At 49.1% G+C, this 17245-nt stretch overlaps 1 protein-coding gene across 1 annotated transcript in view; it reads left to right on the forward strand.

The window, feature by feature from the left end:
* The window catches only part of CACNA1B (calcium voltage-gated channel subunit alpha1 B), a 509994-nt gene that overhangs the window by 442630 nt on the left and 50119 nt on the right, over positions 1 to 17245 (forward strand). The window contains exon 38 of the mRNA XM_065571905.1: positions 10985 to 11112. Within this exon, the coding sequence (XP_065427977.1) occupies positions 10985 to 11112 (128 nt within the window). The remainder of the gene's footprint in view (positions 1 to 10984; positions 11113 to 17245) is intronic.

Below are 17245 nucleotides of genomic sequence, written 5' to 3' on the forward strand. Positions count from 1 at the left end.
AAACCTGTATAGAACCCAGCCCTTCATTGGGGACTATACAAAACTGCACCACCTTCATGGGAGAACAATCTCCCATAGCTTCCCAGTTCACCTGCTGTGTCCTCACTTAGGGCTGGTCTACACTGGCTGGTGGGGGGGGAGCGATCTAAGATACGCAACTTCAGCTATGCTATTCACGTAGCTAAAGTCGAAGTATCTTAGTTGGACTTACCTGGCCATCCTCACGGCAGCAAGTCGACCGCCGCGGCTCCCCCTTCGACTCTGCTTACTCCTCCTGCCGAGGTGAAGTACGGGCGTCGATTCGGGGATCGATTACTACCCGCCGATCCGGCGGGTAGTGTAGACATGGCCCTGGGCAGTGCAACATGCACTCCCCCCTGTGGCCAACCACCTCTTCTGGGCAGTGCAGAAAAAGGAGAGGAGACAGGGTCCTGCCCCTGACTCCTACTCTGAGGCTTGGGGGGGGGGGGCTGTAACAGGTTGTAAGAGAATCATTTTCTTTGATCCTAAGGGGTGTGAGCAGATACTCCCAACCTGAACCTGATCCAACACTCGGTGGAGTCAGAAGAAAGACTCCAATCGACTTCTTTGGATCAAGCCCCAAACTCGAAAAAGATGCCATGGATGTGAGGACTTTAGGATTGCAATTATTATGTGTGGAACAGCCTGCTGTGTAGCTAATGTGTATCAGAGAACACATGGTCAGATGTACATACTAGCCAACTGTACTGACTTCAGTTCCACAGAATGAGCCGAGTACCTTCAGCAGGAATTATTTCATTGGCCTCAGCTGCCCTGGAGTAGTTAGTGGCCTTCAGTGCCAGGCAGGCAGGAGGGTAGCTGTATGAAAGCCATCAGGTTTCTACCATGTAAACTCTCACCTCCTTCAATAGCCACCTCTTCTTATTGGTGTTTCTGCCTGAGGAGGCAGTATTAAGTGTAACTGCGCCTAATGCATTTTGGGGGTAGCAGAAGGGATCCTGAAAAAGTATAGTCTAGGAGTAACCTTTTCAAAAGTGCCCAAGTGATTTAGGAGTCTAAGTCCTATGATCAGAAAAGACTTAGGTATTAAAAAACCTAAGTCCCACTGATTTTCATTCAGATTTAGTCTAAGTGTCTCTTACTTTGTAAAATGGGACTTATGCTCGTAAGTGACTTAAGCACTTTCAACGGTCCATTCCCAGATCCTTAAGAAGATAAGAACGGCCATACTGGGTCAAACCAATAGTCCACCTAGCCCAGTACCGTGTCTCTGACAGTGGCCAGCGTGAGATGCTTCAGAGGGAATGAACAGAACAGGGTAATTTTGAGTGATCCATCCCATTGCCCAGTCCCAGTTTCTGGCAGTTGGAGGTTTAGGGACACCCAGAGCATAGAATTGTGTCCCTGACCATCTTGGCTTATAACTATTGATAGACCTATCCTCCATGAAAGTATCACATTGTTTTTTGAACTCAGTTATACTTTTGGCCTTCACAATAGCCCATGATAATGAGTTCCACAAGTTGCCTGTGCGTTGTGTGAGGAAGTACCTCCTTTTCTTTGGTTTAAACCTGCTGCCTATTAATTTCATTGGGTGATCTCTAATTCTTGTGTTATGTGAATGGGTATATAACACATCCCTCTTCAATTCTCTATACCATCCATGATTTTGAAGACCTCTGTCATATCCCTCGTAAATCATCTCTTTTCTAAACCGAACAGTCCCAGTTAGAGTCCTGCACAGATAGAAAATTTGTATCTGCATCTGTCACGGAGTATTGGGGGACTCAGGGCCCTGCACCCCTGGCTTCCTGCAATCCACCATGACTCTCAGCCAGCCAGTAAAGCAGAAGGTTTATTTAGATGACAGGAATACAGTCCAAGACAGGTCTTGCAGGCACAGACAACAGGACCCCCTCAGTTAGGTCCATCTTGGGGTCCCCGGGCACCCTAGCCCCCCTGGGAGGTCAGAGCCCCGTCTGCCTCCCAGCTATGTCCCTAGCCAGCTCCCGAAACTCTGCCTTCAGCGACCCCTCCCACAGCCTTTGTTCAGTATCCCAGGGCCAAGGTGTCACCTGGCCTCTAACCCCTTCCTGGGTTCTCATGTTACATGCTCAGGTATTCTCCTTCGGTCAGTCTCCCATCCCCCAATGCAGACTATCCTAGCCACACTCCCCTGTCAGCATTCAAAGATCACAGTAAGAACAGTCCCAGTTCGTCACATCTCTCCCCCCTTCGAGACCGAACTGAGCGGGGTCACTTTAGCCGGTGACCCGGGGAAGTTCGAACCTACCCCCATTCCCATGGATGCCCCAGCATCCCTCCCATTCCTTGGTGAGAATTACACCAGGCCCCTCCAGTTTCATGCCCCCCCTTAGGTCGGGGGTGCTCGATGGCACTCGTAGTTCGCATGTGGGACGGTTTAGGCGGCCTGTGCCCTTTTCCCACCCCAATACCCCTGGGGTTCCAACTGGGCTGTGGTCTTCTCCCAGCGCTCCAGTCTGGAGGTCTGTGCTTTGGGCTCTCTTGGTTCAGAGCCCCCCTTTTAACCTTGGACACCCTCCGGAAAGGCTCCTCTATGCTGGGCAAGGGTCCTAAAGCCGTTTTCCCCTTGTCCCGGGCCTTCCTCCCCCTCTGACAGGGGTCACAGGATTGGCAGTACTGTCGGACAGTAACAAAGACCCCAGGCCAGTAAAAGCTCCGTAGCAGCCTCTGCTGGGTACGCCAGGTTCCCTGGTGCCCTGAGAGGGGAATGTCATGGGCCCGGTACAGCAGCTGGCAGCGATACTTCTGGGTTACCACCAGCTGCCTCCTGATCCCCCCTGACTTCATTTTCCCTGGGGGAGCCCATTCTCGGTACAGGAACCCCTTCTCCCACAGGAACCTTTTCCGGCCACCTCGTCCCATGGTCTGTACCGCACTGAGGTCGACCAGGTCCCTTATCTTCCGCAAGGAGGGATCTTTCTGCAACTTGGCCTGGAACTCAGCAGCTGGGACAGGGATGGCCACCTGCTCTTTCTCGCTGGCTGGGTCTGAAGCGGCAGCCTCCCTGAGCCGTGTCCCTGGGTGTTCCCTCCCCACCAGGTTAGGGTCCTGCCCCTCGCAGTGCCCCTCGCCGGCTCTGACTGCGGGTCACAACCAGTGCCCTTTGGGGGTTGCTTGGCCAGTCCTCTAGGTCCCCCCCATCAACACCTCAGTGGGCAAATATGGGTGTACCCCCACATACTTGGGGCACTCCTTGGCCCCCCACTTCAGGTGTACCCTTGCCACGGGCACTTTGACTGGTGTCCCGCCCACCCCCGTCAGGGTCAGGTAGGTGTTGGGCATCACCTGATCTGGGGCCACCACCTCGGGCCGGGCCAGCGTCACCTCTGCGCCCGTATCCCAGTATCCATTGACCTTCCTCCCATCCACCTCCAGGGGAACAAGGTACTCTCTCCGGAGGGACAGCCCCGCGCCCACCGTATAAACCAAAAACCCTGAGTCTGGAGCATCCAGCCCCCCAGAGGAGCTGGCCTGGAGCTCTCCTCCCTCCTTAGCAGGTGGTACTCTGCAAGCCCCCCTTCCCTGGGAATGCTGCCTCTCGCCGGGCTGGGTCTTTACCCAGTCAACCCTCCGGGGGTTCGGTCTGCTCAGTCTGTCCCTGAGCCTGGGGCACTGGGCCCGTATGTGGCCTTTCTGGCCACAGTGATAGCAGCCCATGTCCCATGGGTCCCCTTGAGTGGGTCGGATGGTCCTGACGCCGGATGTTCCCCTTTGATGGGGTTTTTCTGTATTTTCACATGGGGAGGTCCCATGGTGACTCTCTCTCTGCGTTGTGGTGGGACTGTTCCTTTGGGACTCCTCCCTGTTATCCCCTGACCGGCTCTTTACAAACTCATCGGCCAGCCGGCCTGCATGTCGCGGGTTCTCTGGTTTTTTGTCCCTCAACCACAGCCTCAGGTCGGATGGGCACTGCTCATACAGTTGCTCCAGTACCAGCAGTTTAATCAGGTCCTCCTTCGTCTGGGCCCCATCTGCCCACTTGCTGGCGTATCCCTCCATGCAGACGGCTAGTTGCAGATATGAGATCTCAGGGGTTTTATCCTGACTCCGGAACCTTTCCCGGTACATCTCCGGAGTTAGCCCAAACTCACGTAGCAGGGCCTTTTTGAATAGTTCGTAGTCCCCTTTCTCCGCCTCTTCCAGTTGGCGGTACAATGCCACGGCTTTGGGGTCCAGTAAGGGGGTAAGGACCCGGAGTCTGTCCGCGGGATCAACCTGGTGCAGCTCGCAGGCCGTCTCAAAGGCATCCAGGAAGTCATCCATGTCCTCCCCCTCCGTGCGTGGGGCCAGGATGCACTTATCAAAGCTCCGTGCAGTCCTAGGTCCCCCCTCACTCAACGCAGCCGGGGGTTTGCTGCCCCTCAGTCTCGCCAGTTCCAGTTCATGCTGATGCTGTCTCTGTCTCTCATTCTCCTCCCGTTCATACTGCCTGCGTTTCTCTTTCTCCTCCCGTTCATGCTGTCTCTGTTGTTCACGATCCTCCAGCTCTCTCAGTTTTAGCTCTTTCTCCCATTCCAGCCAATTCCGCTCCACAGATGCCGAGCGTCGCCGGGAGGATCCCCTGCTGGCTGGGGGGGTCACGGCGCCCTCGGAATTTGCTGGGCTCCTCCCCACCCTTCCCCTAGGCATAGGAAGGAGGGGTCTCGGGAAGCCCTCAGCAGCCGGCTGACCACTCCCAGCTGGGGCCTGCGCTGCATCTGCCAGGCTGCTTCCCCCAGGGACAGGGATCAGTTCATTCGCGCGATCTCCCTCCTCCAGCTGGGCAATGAGCTGTTCTTTGGTGAGCCTCCCAATGCGCAGCCCCCTCTGCCTGCACAGCTCCACCAGGTCGCTCTTAAGCCGCTTGGTATACATCTTCCTGCTGGCCACTCACCGGCCTGTGTGCTCACAGCTCCCCACAGTTCCCAGGGAGACCCCTAGTGTGCCAGCCCTTCTCCAGGTCACCACCTCTCTGCCAGGATCGAGCTGCAGACTCCTCCGCCCCTGGGACCACTCGCTGCGATCCCCCCGGGGGACCCTGTTACTGCAAAAGTCCTTCTCGCTGGTCACACACTCCCAGGGGTGATAACAGTCTCTCTCTGACTCTTCAGCATGCCTGGTCCCCGTCAATCCCCCTTCATTTTACTGCTCCCCAGTCACTTACTGCAGGAAGCGCCGTCCACGGGGTGCAGTAGATCCCGCCGCTGCCACCAGTTGTCACGGAGTATTGGGGGACTCAGGGCCCTGCACCCCCGGCTTCCTGCGATCCACCATGACTCTCAGCCAGCCAGTAAAGCAGAAGGTTTATTTAGATGACAGGAATACAGTCCAAGACAGGTCTTGCAGGCACAGACAACAGGACCCCCTCAGTTAGGTCCATCTTGGGGTCCCCGGGCACCCTAGCCCCCCTGGGAGGTCAGAGCCCCGTCTGCCTCCCAGCTATGTCCCTAGCCAGCTCCCGAAACTCTGCCTTCAGCGACCCCTCCCACAGCCTTTGTTCAGTATCCCGGGGCTAAGGTGTCACCTGGCCTCTAACCCCTTCCTGGGTTCTCATGTTACATGCTCAGGTATTCTCCTTCGGTCAGTCTCCCATCCCCCAATGCAGACTATCCTAGCCACACTCCCCTGTCAGCATTCAAAGATCACAGTCAGAACAGTCCCAGTTCGTCACAGCATCTGATCCACAATCTGCAAAAATGGTCTGCGGATATCCACATCCGCAGATGCAGATATCCGCGGATTTGCAGGGTTCTAGTCCCAGTCGTTTTAATCTGTCCTCATATGGAAACTGTTCCATACCTCTAATTACTTTCGTTGCCCTTCTCCGCACCTTTTCCAATTCCAATATATCTTTTTTGAGCTGGGGCAACCAGAGTGGCATGCAATATTCAAGGTGTGGACATAGTACGGATTTATATAGTGGCATTAAGGTGTGGACATAGTACGGCATTATATAGTGGCATTTCTGTTTTATTATCTATCCCTTTCCTAATGGTTCCTAGCATTCTGTTTGCATTTTTGACTGCCACTGTTTTCAGAGAACTATCCACTATGACTCCAATATCTCTTTCTTGAGTGGTAACAGATAATTTAGACTCCATCATTTTTGTGTATAGTTGGGATTATTTTTTCCATTACTTTGCACTTATCAGCATTGAATTTCATCTGCCATATTGTTGCCCAGTCACCCAGTTTGATGAGTAACTCTTCACATTCAGCTTTGGACTTAATTATCTTGAGTAATTCTGTGTCATCTGCAAATATTGCCAACTCATTGTTCATCCCCTTTTCCAGATCATTTATTAACATGTTGAACAGCACAGGTCCCAGTACAAGATCCTTGAGGACCCTACTATTTGCCTCTCTCCACTGTGAAAATTGACCATTTATTCCTACTCTTGGTTTCCTATCTTTTAATTAGTTACTAATCCATAAGAGGACCTTCCCTCTTATCCCATGACTGTACTTTTCTTAAGAACATTTGTGGTGGGACCTTGTCAAAGGCTTTCTAAAAGTCCAGGTACACTTATCGACTGGATCACTCTTGTCCACATGCTTGTTGACACCCTGAAAGAATTCTAGTAGATTGGAGCATGGGACTGAGAATAAGGATACCTGGATTCTGTTCTCCACTTTACCAGGTAATCAAGTCAATTCACTTTTCTGTGCCTCAGTTTCCTTGCCTGTAAAATGGGGTTAGTAATACCATGTAAATTGGAAGAAAGGTCTAAAGAGTGATTAATTGACATTCATATAGTATATTACTGTGGCAGTAAGTTAGGGATTGGGGATGTCTTTATTAGTGGGTCATGAGTAACAGCAATAGCACATCCTGTACACGATCCCCCAACCAAAGATCCACCCCCTCTTCCTTGTGAGTACGGAAGGATGCAGGGTTCTTTTAAACAGCACAAACTCAAACCCCAGACTTAATTGCCTGGTTTCATTTTAATGACTTGCAGATGCTGCTGAGCTGGATACAGCTAAATTCTGTTTAATTTTGTTGATCACAAGCAGAGAGCTGGCAAACTGCTCCGCTGCACTATTTCCTGGTGCGCAGATGTCATGCCACGAAGCAGCACCCACATCAGCATATCAGCGCCGGGAATAGAGAGCAGAAATATAGAAAGCTGCCTTGTGCTTCTCAGGTCTTTATCTGGCACAGGGGCATCACCTCCACCTTTTGGGTGAGAGAAACTAACAAGACCTTATCTGTCTTTTGTGACCTTCCTAGCCTACCTTCTGAGCCCGATTCAACTCCTGCTGAAGTCCATGTGAGGTTTTCCATAGACTTTCATAGAAGTTGGGTTGGACCCTTATCTCTCAGGAACATTTGCCAACCTGTGTATTAAGATCTTGCCATTGGATGCAGAGGCCTTTTGCATGCTATCCTTCTCATCCCTGGGGTCCCTTTGAGGAGTCTCATCTCTGAGATCCTAACAGAGGACCTCCAGGTTCAAAACCCGTTCATCTGAGCTGTTGTGTCTTGAGTTGCTCTGATCTGAGCAGCACTGGGAAATGTTCTCAGGAGAGGAGCTGCATACGTCCGAATGATGGGTTAGTTGATTGGAGCACTTTCTGCCTGCATTATGAATAAGGAAACAATGTTTCTCCAGAGAGAGTGAGTCACCTTGTACCAGTTATGCCCGGGATTGTATCATGCTGCATAACTGCCTCAGTAACGGAGAGAGATGTTTCCTGTTACAATAATACACACGTATTGAATTTCACACTGGCGAAAGGTGCTGGATTAGCAGCCCTGAAGAACAAACTCCTCTCTTTATCCACTGCAGCAAGTAGAATGGGAAGCAGTGTCCCAGTGTTCCCCAGCGTGCTTCAGTCCTGCCAGGCAGGGACTGTCTTTAGGCGATGAGAAGGAACTTTACTCTCCATGGCCCATTCAGTCCTTGACTCTCTGTGGAGGGGGTCATAAAGGGAGCGTAAGGTAGTGTGCTCACCAACTGTGGTGTCCCCTTGCGTCAGGGTGCGAAGCTGCAAGGGGACATTGTTCCCAGCACCTCCTACTGGCCATCTGCCTCTGTCTGGGCCTTCTGTGGCTCAGCCCTCTGGCCAAGTCATAAAGTCCAAACAAATCCAGTGTAATAATTCTTTGGCCTCTCTCGGGCCAAACTAGTAGCTACTACTTCTCCAGCAGGATTCCCCCAGGGACTCTGGCACTTTATCTCTGGGGTCGCCCTGCTCCCATGGGAGCCTGACCTGCCTTCTATCCATTTGTCACATTCTGGGGTGCAATCCAGACCAGTGAGGGGGTTTGCCATCACCTGCCATGTACCCTTGGGTGCCTCAGTTCTCTGCTGCATGCAGATGACACCCTGAGTGTCTATGCCCTACACATCCCTGGATCAGCAACTCTGACCCCAGCAGCCTGCCTACAACTCCACCCTGGCTTTCCCCAGCATTGGTTACTACTAGCAGGGTGACCCCAACACACTCCCAGTCCCAAATGTTCCCAAACCCATGTGCTCTGCAATGTCCAGTCCTCTCCTGCAATATTCAGAGGAACAATAAGGTCTGTTTGACCCTTTAAAGAGAGAAACCCCAACATCTTATCACTCTAACTGGAGTTAACAAGCACTTTAGTTCTAACACAGCACTGCTGGTTTAGATTAAAAGTAAAACAAGTTTATTATTTACAACTTAGAAGATGGGATTTTAAGTGATTTCAAGTATAAGAGAAAAAGTTAGAAATGGTTACAAGAAAACAAAAGTGAAACATGCTTTCTAGTAACTAAAACTCAACCTGGCAACATAAAGTGTGGGTTCACGATGGCTTTTCTCACCCAGTCTTCCAGCAGGACAGCTGAACCTACACACACACACAGGTCAAGATCTTTTCTGGAAGCCCAAAATGCTGGTTCCTTTATCTTCTTAGGAGAACGTGGGTTCCTTGCCTCTTTCTTTTATAGTCTAGTGAACGTCTGAAATGGATTCTTCTGAAGGTCATCCCCCAAAGTAAAGTTTATTCAATTTGTGAGGAAGGGACACGAAGTCTGGTGGTGAAGGACGCTCCATGCTGTTTGCGAAAATGCAAATTGTTCTGTTTCTTGCAATCTCCTCCCCTTCTTAGCTTTATGGGCCTGTTTATTGCATATGTGTAAATTAAGGGAACTCATGTTCCTTTGTTTAGGACAAACCTGTTTAACCCTTTTACCCAAGCCAGGCTGTCTGGTCTTGAATATGGGTCAGTATCGTCATACAAAGGGAATTCAGAACTTGACCTGTAATGTTGCTACATACATTTCATCCTGACATCATTGACCAGTGAGCAATTACTTTGTTCAGTGCTACCTCATAAGGTACAAAGATTATTAAAATAGTGTGTAGGGTGTGGTTACAGGAGTTCTTAGGGTCACACCGTTGTAGGCCCTAGCTCAGGGCTTTCCCCCACAGGAGTCTACTCTGCTCCCAACGGGTTTCTTCTGCCACATCACGCTCCTTCTTACTCCCTTCCACTTAGCCAGTTTCCACACACAGGGCTCTGTGGGACGGAGGCCTATGCCCATTCTCGTCCCAGAGCCTAATAACAGGAGCTCTGCCACTGCTTCCCTTCTCCAGACTCGGACAGTTCTCTTGGCATTCTCACTGTCAACTCCAAGCCCTCATTCAGGGCCTGCTCCCACACAGACCTGTTCTACCCTCTGTGGGCTCCTTCCAGCCTGCGCCAGCTGCATAGCTTCTCTAGAGAGAGAACCTTTTCTCTCCCCCTTCCTTCTCATCAATGTGCCCTTTATTCTGTTCTAGCAGCCTCTTTCTAGCTAAAGCTGCTCCCTTGCTCATTAGCAGAAGGGGCATCACCTGGAGCACCTGATTGCTGCCAGGTGTAGCCCACAAGGTTTTCAAGAGTCAAGTAGGCCCTAATTCTCCTGAAGAGCCATTACCCCATGACAGATTAGTGCCCTTTGCGGTGTTGGGCTTTGTGATGCGCATGCCTGGGAAATGGACTTAGACCAGCAGCTCTTTTTATATGGGCCACTGATCATCCTAAAACAACCTTAATGCTGCCAAAAAGAATGGGCCAAATGGAGTTCCTGATCCTGGCTCTGCGGCCAGGAAGAAAAAACTAAGCCAGCATATCCTAATCTTATTTCTTGACACTCACAGCAGACTTCTAAACCAGGAGTTCTCAAAGGTTCTCTACCCAGAACCCCCCAAAACAATCAGTGGCGATGGTTCCAATCCCACAATCCTTTGCAGTCACATCCTATGTCTCTTTGGCATCCTGGCAAGAAAACATGGCAATTTTGGGGTGGGGGGGTGTCTGATGTAGGTGGTTGATGGGGGTGGGTTTGTGGATTCTGGAGAGGAAGGTGGGTGCTATTGGATGGGGACCGACCTTCTGAGTGGAGAGCTGCTGGTACTGGGGAGACTTTGGTGGAGGGGCAGGAGCTGTTGTCTGGGGATGCTAAGGCAGAGATGGATGCTCTAGGGTGGGGTTGTATGGAGTGGAGGGGAACATGCTGCTGGGCATTGGTGGAAGGGTTGCAGATCCTGTTAGTTGCAAGGATGGGCGGGGTGCTTCCTCTTCTCCCTTGCCTCTCCACGTGCCTGCACCCTGCTCTGCTCCTGCAGTGACTGACTCTCCGGGAAAAGGAAAGTGCATTTAGCCTGTGGAGTCGGGTTGGGCAGGTCTCCTGTTAACATGCTATTATTAATGAATGGGGAGCTATGATTACAGGCCCCAAAGGAGGATTTCTCCAGTTCTTGCTGGCCTGAAGGGTGAATAGTGGCTGCAGTGCCACGTCCAATGAGGATGAGGGTGCAACCAAGATTAAAAATTGGGGGACTTCAAGACAAACATAGGGATGTGGAGAAACCACACCTCCCACTAAGCAAATACGTGTATTCTCAACTTGCAGCTTCATTCTTCCACCTTCTTCAGTTACACATCTTACATCGAATCCACGAGGTAAAAGGCAAGTGTGTTTCTTTCCTCCCCCACCCCAACATCCTTATGCAGATGTTGAACCTGTTTGTGGCTGTAATCATGGACAACTTTGAGTACCTGACACGAGACTCTTCCATCCTAGGACCCCATCACCTGGATGAGTTCATTCGGGTCTGGGCTGAATACGACCCAGCTGCCTGGTATGTACACAGCATATATTTATATCGACAATATATATAGAGACATAGTCCATATACTGTTTTAACGTGACTACAAGTCCACAAGGAAAACAAAATCCAGAGCTGAAAAGAGGTGGAGAGGTGAACATTGCAACCCAGATTCACTCTGCACTTGAGATTAACAAATCTGATGTAATTACAGGGGAATTTCCTTTTAGCTGACATGGGAACCAGAAAAGAAAGAAAACTCAAACCCTTAACAGTGCCAGAAAACGAATGGGTCCGATGCAAACAGAGTGCCTGATCCTAGCTCCATGGTCATGCAGAAAAGGCATTTATTATTTCTGGAAACACAACAGAACACCTTTGGTTTTCATTTCCCAATGTGAAGGGGAAAGAAAGTAGAATCTCTCGCCATCTTAAGCGTGTTAGTTAACACTTGAAATTAAGTTCTCCCAAACCCAGTCTAGATACACAAAGATTATGCAGCATTTGTTAATAGACAAGAATTGCCTTAATCATTTAAAATAATAAAATACAGGAGCATGTATTTGTTTTGAGGTCATGGGAAACCAGTGAAGCTTTCTTTTCACGTTTTCAAGGTGCCATTCCTCCCTAAAGAGTGTGGCCCTGATTTGCCACTACTTTGCACATCGAGTCATCACTTTCAGCTGTGCAACTTGTGTGTAAAATGCTACCAAATCATAATCCTCCACTCACGCCCGGTAGCATTTTACATCCACTCTGAACAGGTGTACGGGACAAGACAGGTTGCAAGGCAGTGGGGGAAGGACTGAATATTTGTTAATAGAGCATTGGTTTGCTTAAAACATACAACTTAAATAGAGAAGAAGCATCAGAAATTGTGTTTTGATCCTGGAAACATCCACTGAATGGCAGCAATTCACAGATGAAATCTTTGATCTTTTTAAGAATACGTTGTTTTTTGGGCAAGAGGTTGAAAGCTGAGACGTGTAAAGCAATAAAGAGAAGAAAAACCAATAAACCTAACTTCTCTGAGCCTTTCAATTCCCAGTGAATCTCCAATAAAACATCCTTGGTATACAGGCTTGTTAAGGGAAAGGGTTTTTTTCTCCCAGCCAGAAAGTGAGGTTTTCAATTAAATCTGCCTTGGATGTTTTGTTTTTTAATCCAAATACAGTAGTGGAGGAACCTACACACAACTGGCTGGGTCCCTCGTGGCAGGAAACACTGCAATAAGAGGAGCAAGAGAGTGTTACCACAGACCAGGAGGTCAGGCTGGAAGAGTTTTAGCGTAGAGATGAAGTGGAGGTTGGCTCCCACAAGGTTGCCTTGTTACCAGGTCCGGAGCAAAGTTTGCTTGAAAACATTGCAACAAATGTAGGGGAGAAAAGCATTCGGTGACGTGCCACCTTTCTGACAAAGCAGGACATTTAGCCTCTACAGAAGGCTTTAAAAGGGCAAAGAGAGCTCCATAAACCTGAAGGTTTTAGATGCTCTGAGGTGCAGTCAGAACCATTGGAAATTGTATATTGGAGACAATTTTTTTTTTACAAACTACCACCCAATTCTTATCCCCCATCCTCCGCACTAAGTCACTGGGCAATGTGTTTCCCACACAATACAGCTCTCTTGTGAAAAGGCTTCAGACTTGTACATCTGCAACACACAAGCTGCTTCCAACCCCTTAATGCTTTTCGTCCTGTTTTTGTTCCCCCCACAAGCAGAGCTGAAGATGTAGGGGAAATGTTTATAGACATGAACTTAAACCCCTAATAAGAATGCACTTAAGCCGGTTTAAATCAAACTTAAACTAATTTGGTTTAATGTAGTAGCTTTAGTACAGTGGGTAAATCTGTTTAAACATAATTTATACCATCTCAAGTGCATCCACATTAGGGATTTGAACCAGTATAACTAGATTTTAGTTAGTGCAAGTTTCTAATACAGACCAGTCCTTATATAATAGCTGATCAGCAATTGGGGGTTATTTTTCATTTGCAAATCCTGTCCACTTTCTTACCACTGATGGGAAACTCCGTGAGGCTGAAAATTTGGGAATGTCCATTCTCCCTTAACAAATAACTTCAACTCCCATGAGCACCAATGAGAGAAATTACCTGTGTACAAGAAAAAACCCCAATGCACTTTTCCTAAGATTCAGATGCTCAGACCCTGGGGGTCATAAGGAGGGTGTTTTCTGCATGATTTCCTCACTCTTCTGATTCTGAAGTGAATGATTAAAATGGTTTTAAATGACACTTATTTTAAAAAGTAATGAATGGAGACTGTACTATGTCACGGATGAAGATCAGGGAGTTTGTCTCTGATTTACTCTAGTTTTCCACTGGTGTGACTCCATTGACTTCGATGGAGTTACTCCCAAAGTGCAACTGTGTAAATCAAAGGGGAATCAGGACTTTTGATATCTTAGGTCTTGAGCCTTCAAAAACAGGCCTTGGCAGAATTTTACACATGCAGGTAGTTCCATTGAAGTCCCATACATCAACTAAGCATATTCTTAAGTGTTTGCAGGTTTGAGGCTAAAATATCAGTGATATACACTTTCTGAGATAAGACCTTTTCTTCATAATGCAGGTGTTTACATGTCATGGGGAATAATAGATAATTATAATAATTTGCATGTAAGGGGATTATACGACAGTGTGATCTAGATTGAGGCAAACTAGATTATTATTCCTACTTTTATCGATGACTTACTTTGTGACCTTTGTCAAGCCACTTAACCTCTGTATGCCTCAGTTTGCCCATCAATAAAATGAAGAGAATAATGCCTTATCCACCTTTGTAAGCTATTTGAGACTCCTAGATGAAAGGCGAAGTGTGAGTGCAAAGTGCAAATATTATTATGTATAGGGTAATAGTTATATATTTATTTTAATATTTTATGTCTTTAAAATATTATCTTCAGTGTCACCATCGTTCTCCTGGTTATTATGTCTTTAAACTTTCTTGGGGGGAAATAATCAAAATGTTGAGAAAAAGGTAAAAGCAGAGAAAATGTTACTATTGTTTTAAAAAAGTTTTTTGCTAAATAGAAGGTAAATATGGTAATGCTGATGGATTAAAGGATGGTAGAAACACCATACATCAGAGAGAGAGAGAGAGAGCTATGAACCCTACTAATCTGGTTCTGGGGAAAATCTATCACATGTAAACTGATACTGACAAATGGCAATCTCACATTAATTATCAGCCACTTTTAGTTATTTTTAAAAATAATAGCACTGAACTTCAAGATGACCTGCAAAATAAAATAAAATTGGATGTATGGCTTTTTTTTTTCTTTAAGATGTATAAAGAAGGCCTGAAAGGTGCTGTATTTTTCTTTTGAAGAGTCTTGTGTTTTTCCCCCTTGGAAATATTAGGAACGTCAAGCCTTGTCTTTCCTCTTTTGTCAGAGTCCTTCTTGGCTGACTCGAAGTGTGTACTGTAAGGCTAGGTCTACACTACGGGGGGGTGGGGGTCGACCTAAGACACGCAACTTCAGCTACGTGAATAACTTCGGCTACGTGAATACGACATACCTGGCTGTGAGGACGGCGGCGAGTCGACCGCCGCCATCGACTCCGCTTCTGCCTCTTGCCGCGGTGGATTTCCGGAGTCGACGGCAGAGCCATCGGGGATTGATTTTATCGCGTCTTCACTAGACGCGATAAGTCGATCCCCAGTAGATCGATTGCTACCCGCCGATCCGGCGGGTAGTGAAGACGTGCCCTAAGTGTTTTCAGCTCTTAATTGAAGGAGCAGGGTTGTGGAATCCCTAACAAGAAGAGCTTCTCTCACAAGTGTCTGAGACAAATAGGTGTTAACAATGGCAAACAAAAACCAAAGAGATTTCAATTGCCTAAATAAGAATCAGTTCTACTGTCAACTAATCATGGTTCACTACAGTGGCATTTGTCATGTCAAAAACACACTAGCTAATCCAGTCATCCACAGTCTCTCCCAGGGTAGATATATTTCGGGGCTTGTCTATGCACAGTTTTTGCACTGACGTAACAATATTGATTTAGAAATTTCAGTAAATTCACCAAAGGAAAATGCCACTATAAAAGGGGTCGGCAACTTATGGCACACGTGCCAAAGACGGCACGCGAGCCGATTTTTAATGGCACGCTGGAGCCTGCCGGCCCCTGCCGCGCCTTCTCTCCTCCCCTGGAGCTCTGCCGCCGCGCGCGCAGCGCTCTGAGGGTAGGGGCTGCGCGCTCCCACAGGGCAGTGTTTGGCTCCGCGGGGAGGGAAAGACGCTCCCCGCTCACCCGGCAGCTTATCAGTCTCCACGTGGAGCCTCATGGTAAGGGGTCTGGGGTCGGGGGGGTTGGATAAGGGGTGGGCGTGGGGGCAGTCAGGGGACTTGGTGGGTTGGATGGGGGGGTCTCTGGAGGGGGCAGTCAGGAAGCAGGGGGGGTTGGATGGGGCATGGGAGTCCTGGGGTCTGTCAGGGGTGGAGGGTGGATAGGGGTCAGGGCAGGCAGGGGACAGGGAGCAAGGAGGGTCCTGGGGGGGCAGTTAGGGTGGGGTGGTCTCTGGAGGGGGTGGTCAGGGGACAAGGAGCTGGGGGGTTGGGAGTTCTTAGGGGGGCAGTCACCCAGCCCTCTCCCCTGAGCCCTGACCCCCCCCACACACACACACCCTGCCCTCTGCCCTGAGCCCCGCACACACCCCAGACCCCTGCCCTGAGCCCTGTACCGCCCTCATACACACCCAGCCCTCTGCTTGACTCCTTCATCCCACCCCCACAACCCTAGCCCTGACTCTGGCACCCCCACACATCCCCAGCCCCCCCTCTGCCCTGACACCTGCACCACCCCACATCCCCAGCCCCCCCACACCCCATGCACCCGCCACATCCCCACCCTCACCCGGAGCACCAAACGGGAGCTCCTGCAACCCCCCCCCCACATTCCCATCTGCACCCCTAGCATCAAATGGGAGCTGCCCAGGTAAGTGCCCCACACCCAAACCTCCTGCCCCAACCCTGAGCCCCCTCCCTCATTTTAGCTCCTGGCCCGACCCTTCACCCCCAGCCCTGTGCTCAGTGAACTGTCTCTCTCAGCTCAGTGCAGAGAGAGGAAGAGAATGGCCAGAACCAGGGAGAAGGTAGGTACCCACTGTATGTGGGGAGGGCCGGGACCCCAGACTTGCAGCGGGCTGAGTGGATCCGGCAGCCAGGATCCCGGCTGGCAGGTGCCGGCGGATGGAACCCCTGAGCGGCTCACTCCACTGCCGGTCTGGGGTCCTGGCCACCAGCCCCACACAGCCCGCTGCTGGTCTGGGGTTCTGGCTGCCGGACCCTTGCCAGCCGGTGTCCCGGCCGCAGGCCTCGCTCCGCCCGCTGCCGGCCTAGGTGAACAGAACCCGAGACCAGCAGCAGGCTGAGCGGGCCGGTGGCGTAAGATCAACATTTTAATTTCATTTTAAATGAAGCTTCTTAAACATTTTGAAAACCTTGTTTATTTTACAATACAACACTAGTTTAGTTATATAATATATAGACTTATAGAGAGAGACCTTCTAAAAAACATTAAAATGTATGACCGGCACGCGAAACCTTCAATTAGAGTGAATAAATGGAGACTTGGCACACCACTTCTGAAAGGTTGCCGACCCCTGCACTATAATATCAATACGCCACAGTTTAATATCAATTTAACTGTATTCATAGTAGTGGGTTACACCAATTGAACTGTGTAGTTTTCTAAACCGATACAATTATACCTGTGCAAAAACTATGAGTAAACCAGCCTGGAATTTCTAATACAAAAAACAAAACCACATGAAAATATTGGGGGGGGGGGGGAAATCTCTAAGGCCTTTTTTATGTATCATAAAGAAGCTTAAAAAAAAGTGTGTGTGTGTGTGGGGGGGGGGGGAATACCAGTTTGCTTTCCTTTGCAGCTTCCCTTGAAGTTTGGTGCTGCTATTTATTTAGATGATTTGGCTAATTATAATTAGAAATAAAAGTAATCCATGACGTTTCTTAATCCAGCTGCTAGATTAACTGAAAACATTTTTTTTTAAATAATAGAATTAAACCATAAAAACAACTTTGCGATTTCTGATTTCAGTTGTTACTAATGGGATCTGAATTTTCTCAGTCCTAATCAGTCTCATAAGGCTATTACGATAGCAAACTACTGAGCTGACT

The sequence above is a fragment of the Chrysemys picta genome, chromosome 18, assembly GCF_011386835.1.
Source record: "Chrysemys picta bellii isolate R12L10 chromosome 18, ASM1138683v2, whole genome shotgun sequence".
Classification (NCBI taxonomy): Eukaryota; Metazoa; Chordata; order Testudines; family Emydidae; genus Chrysemys; species Chrysemys picta.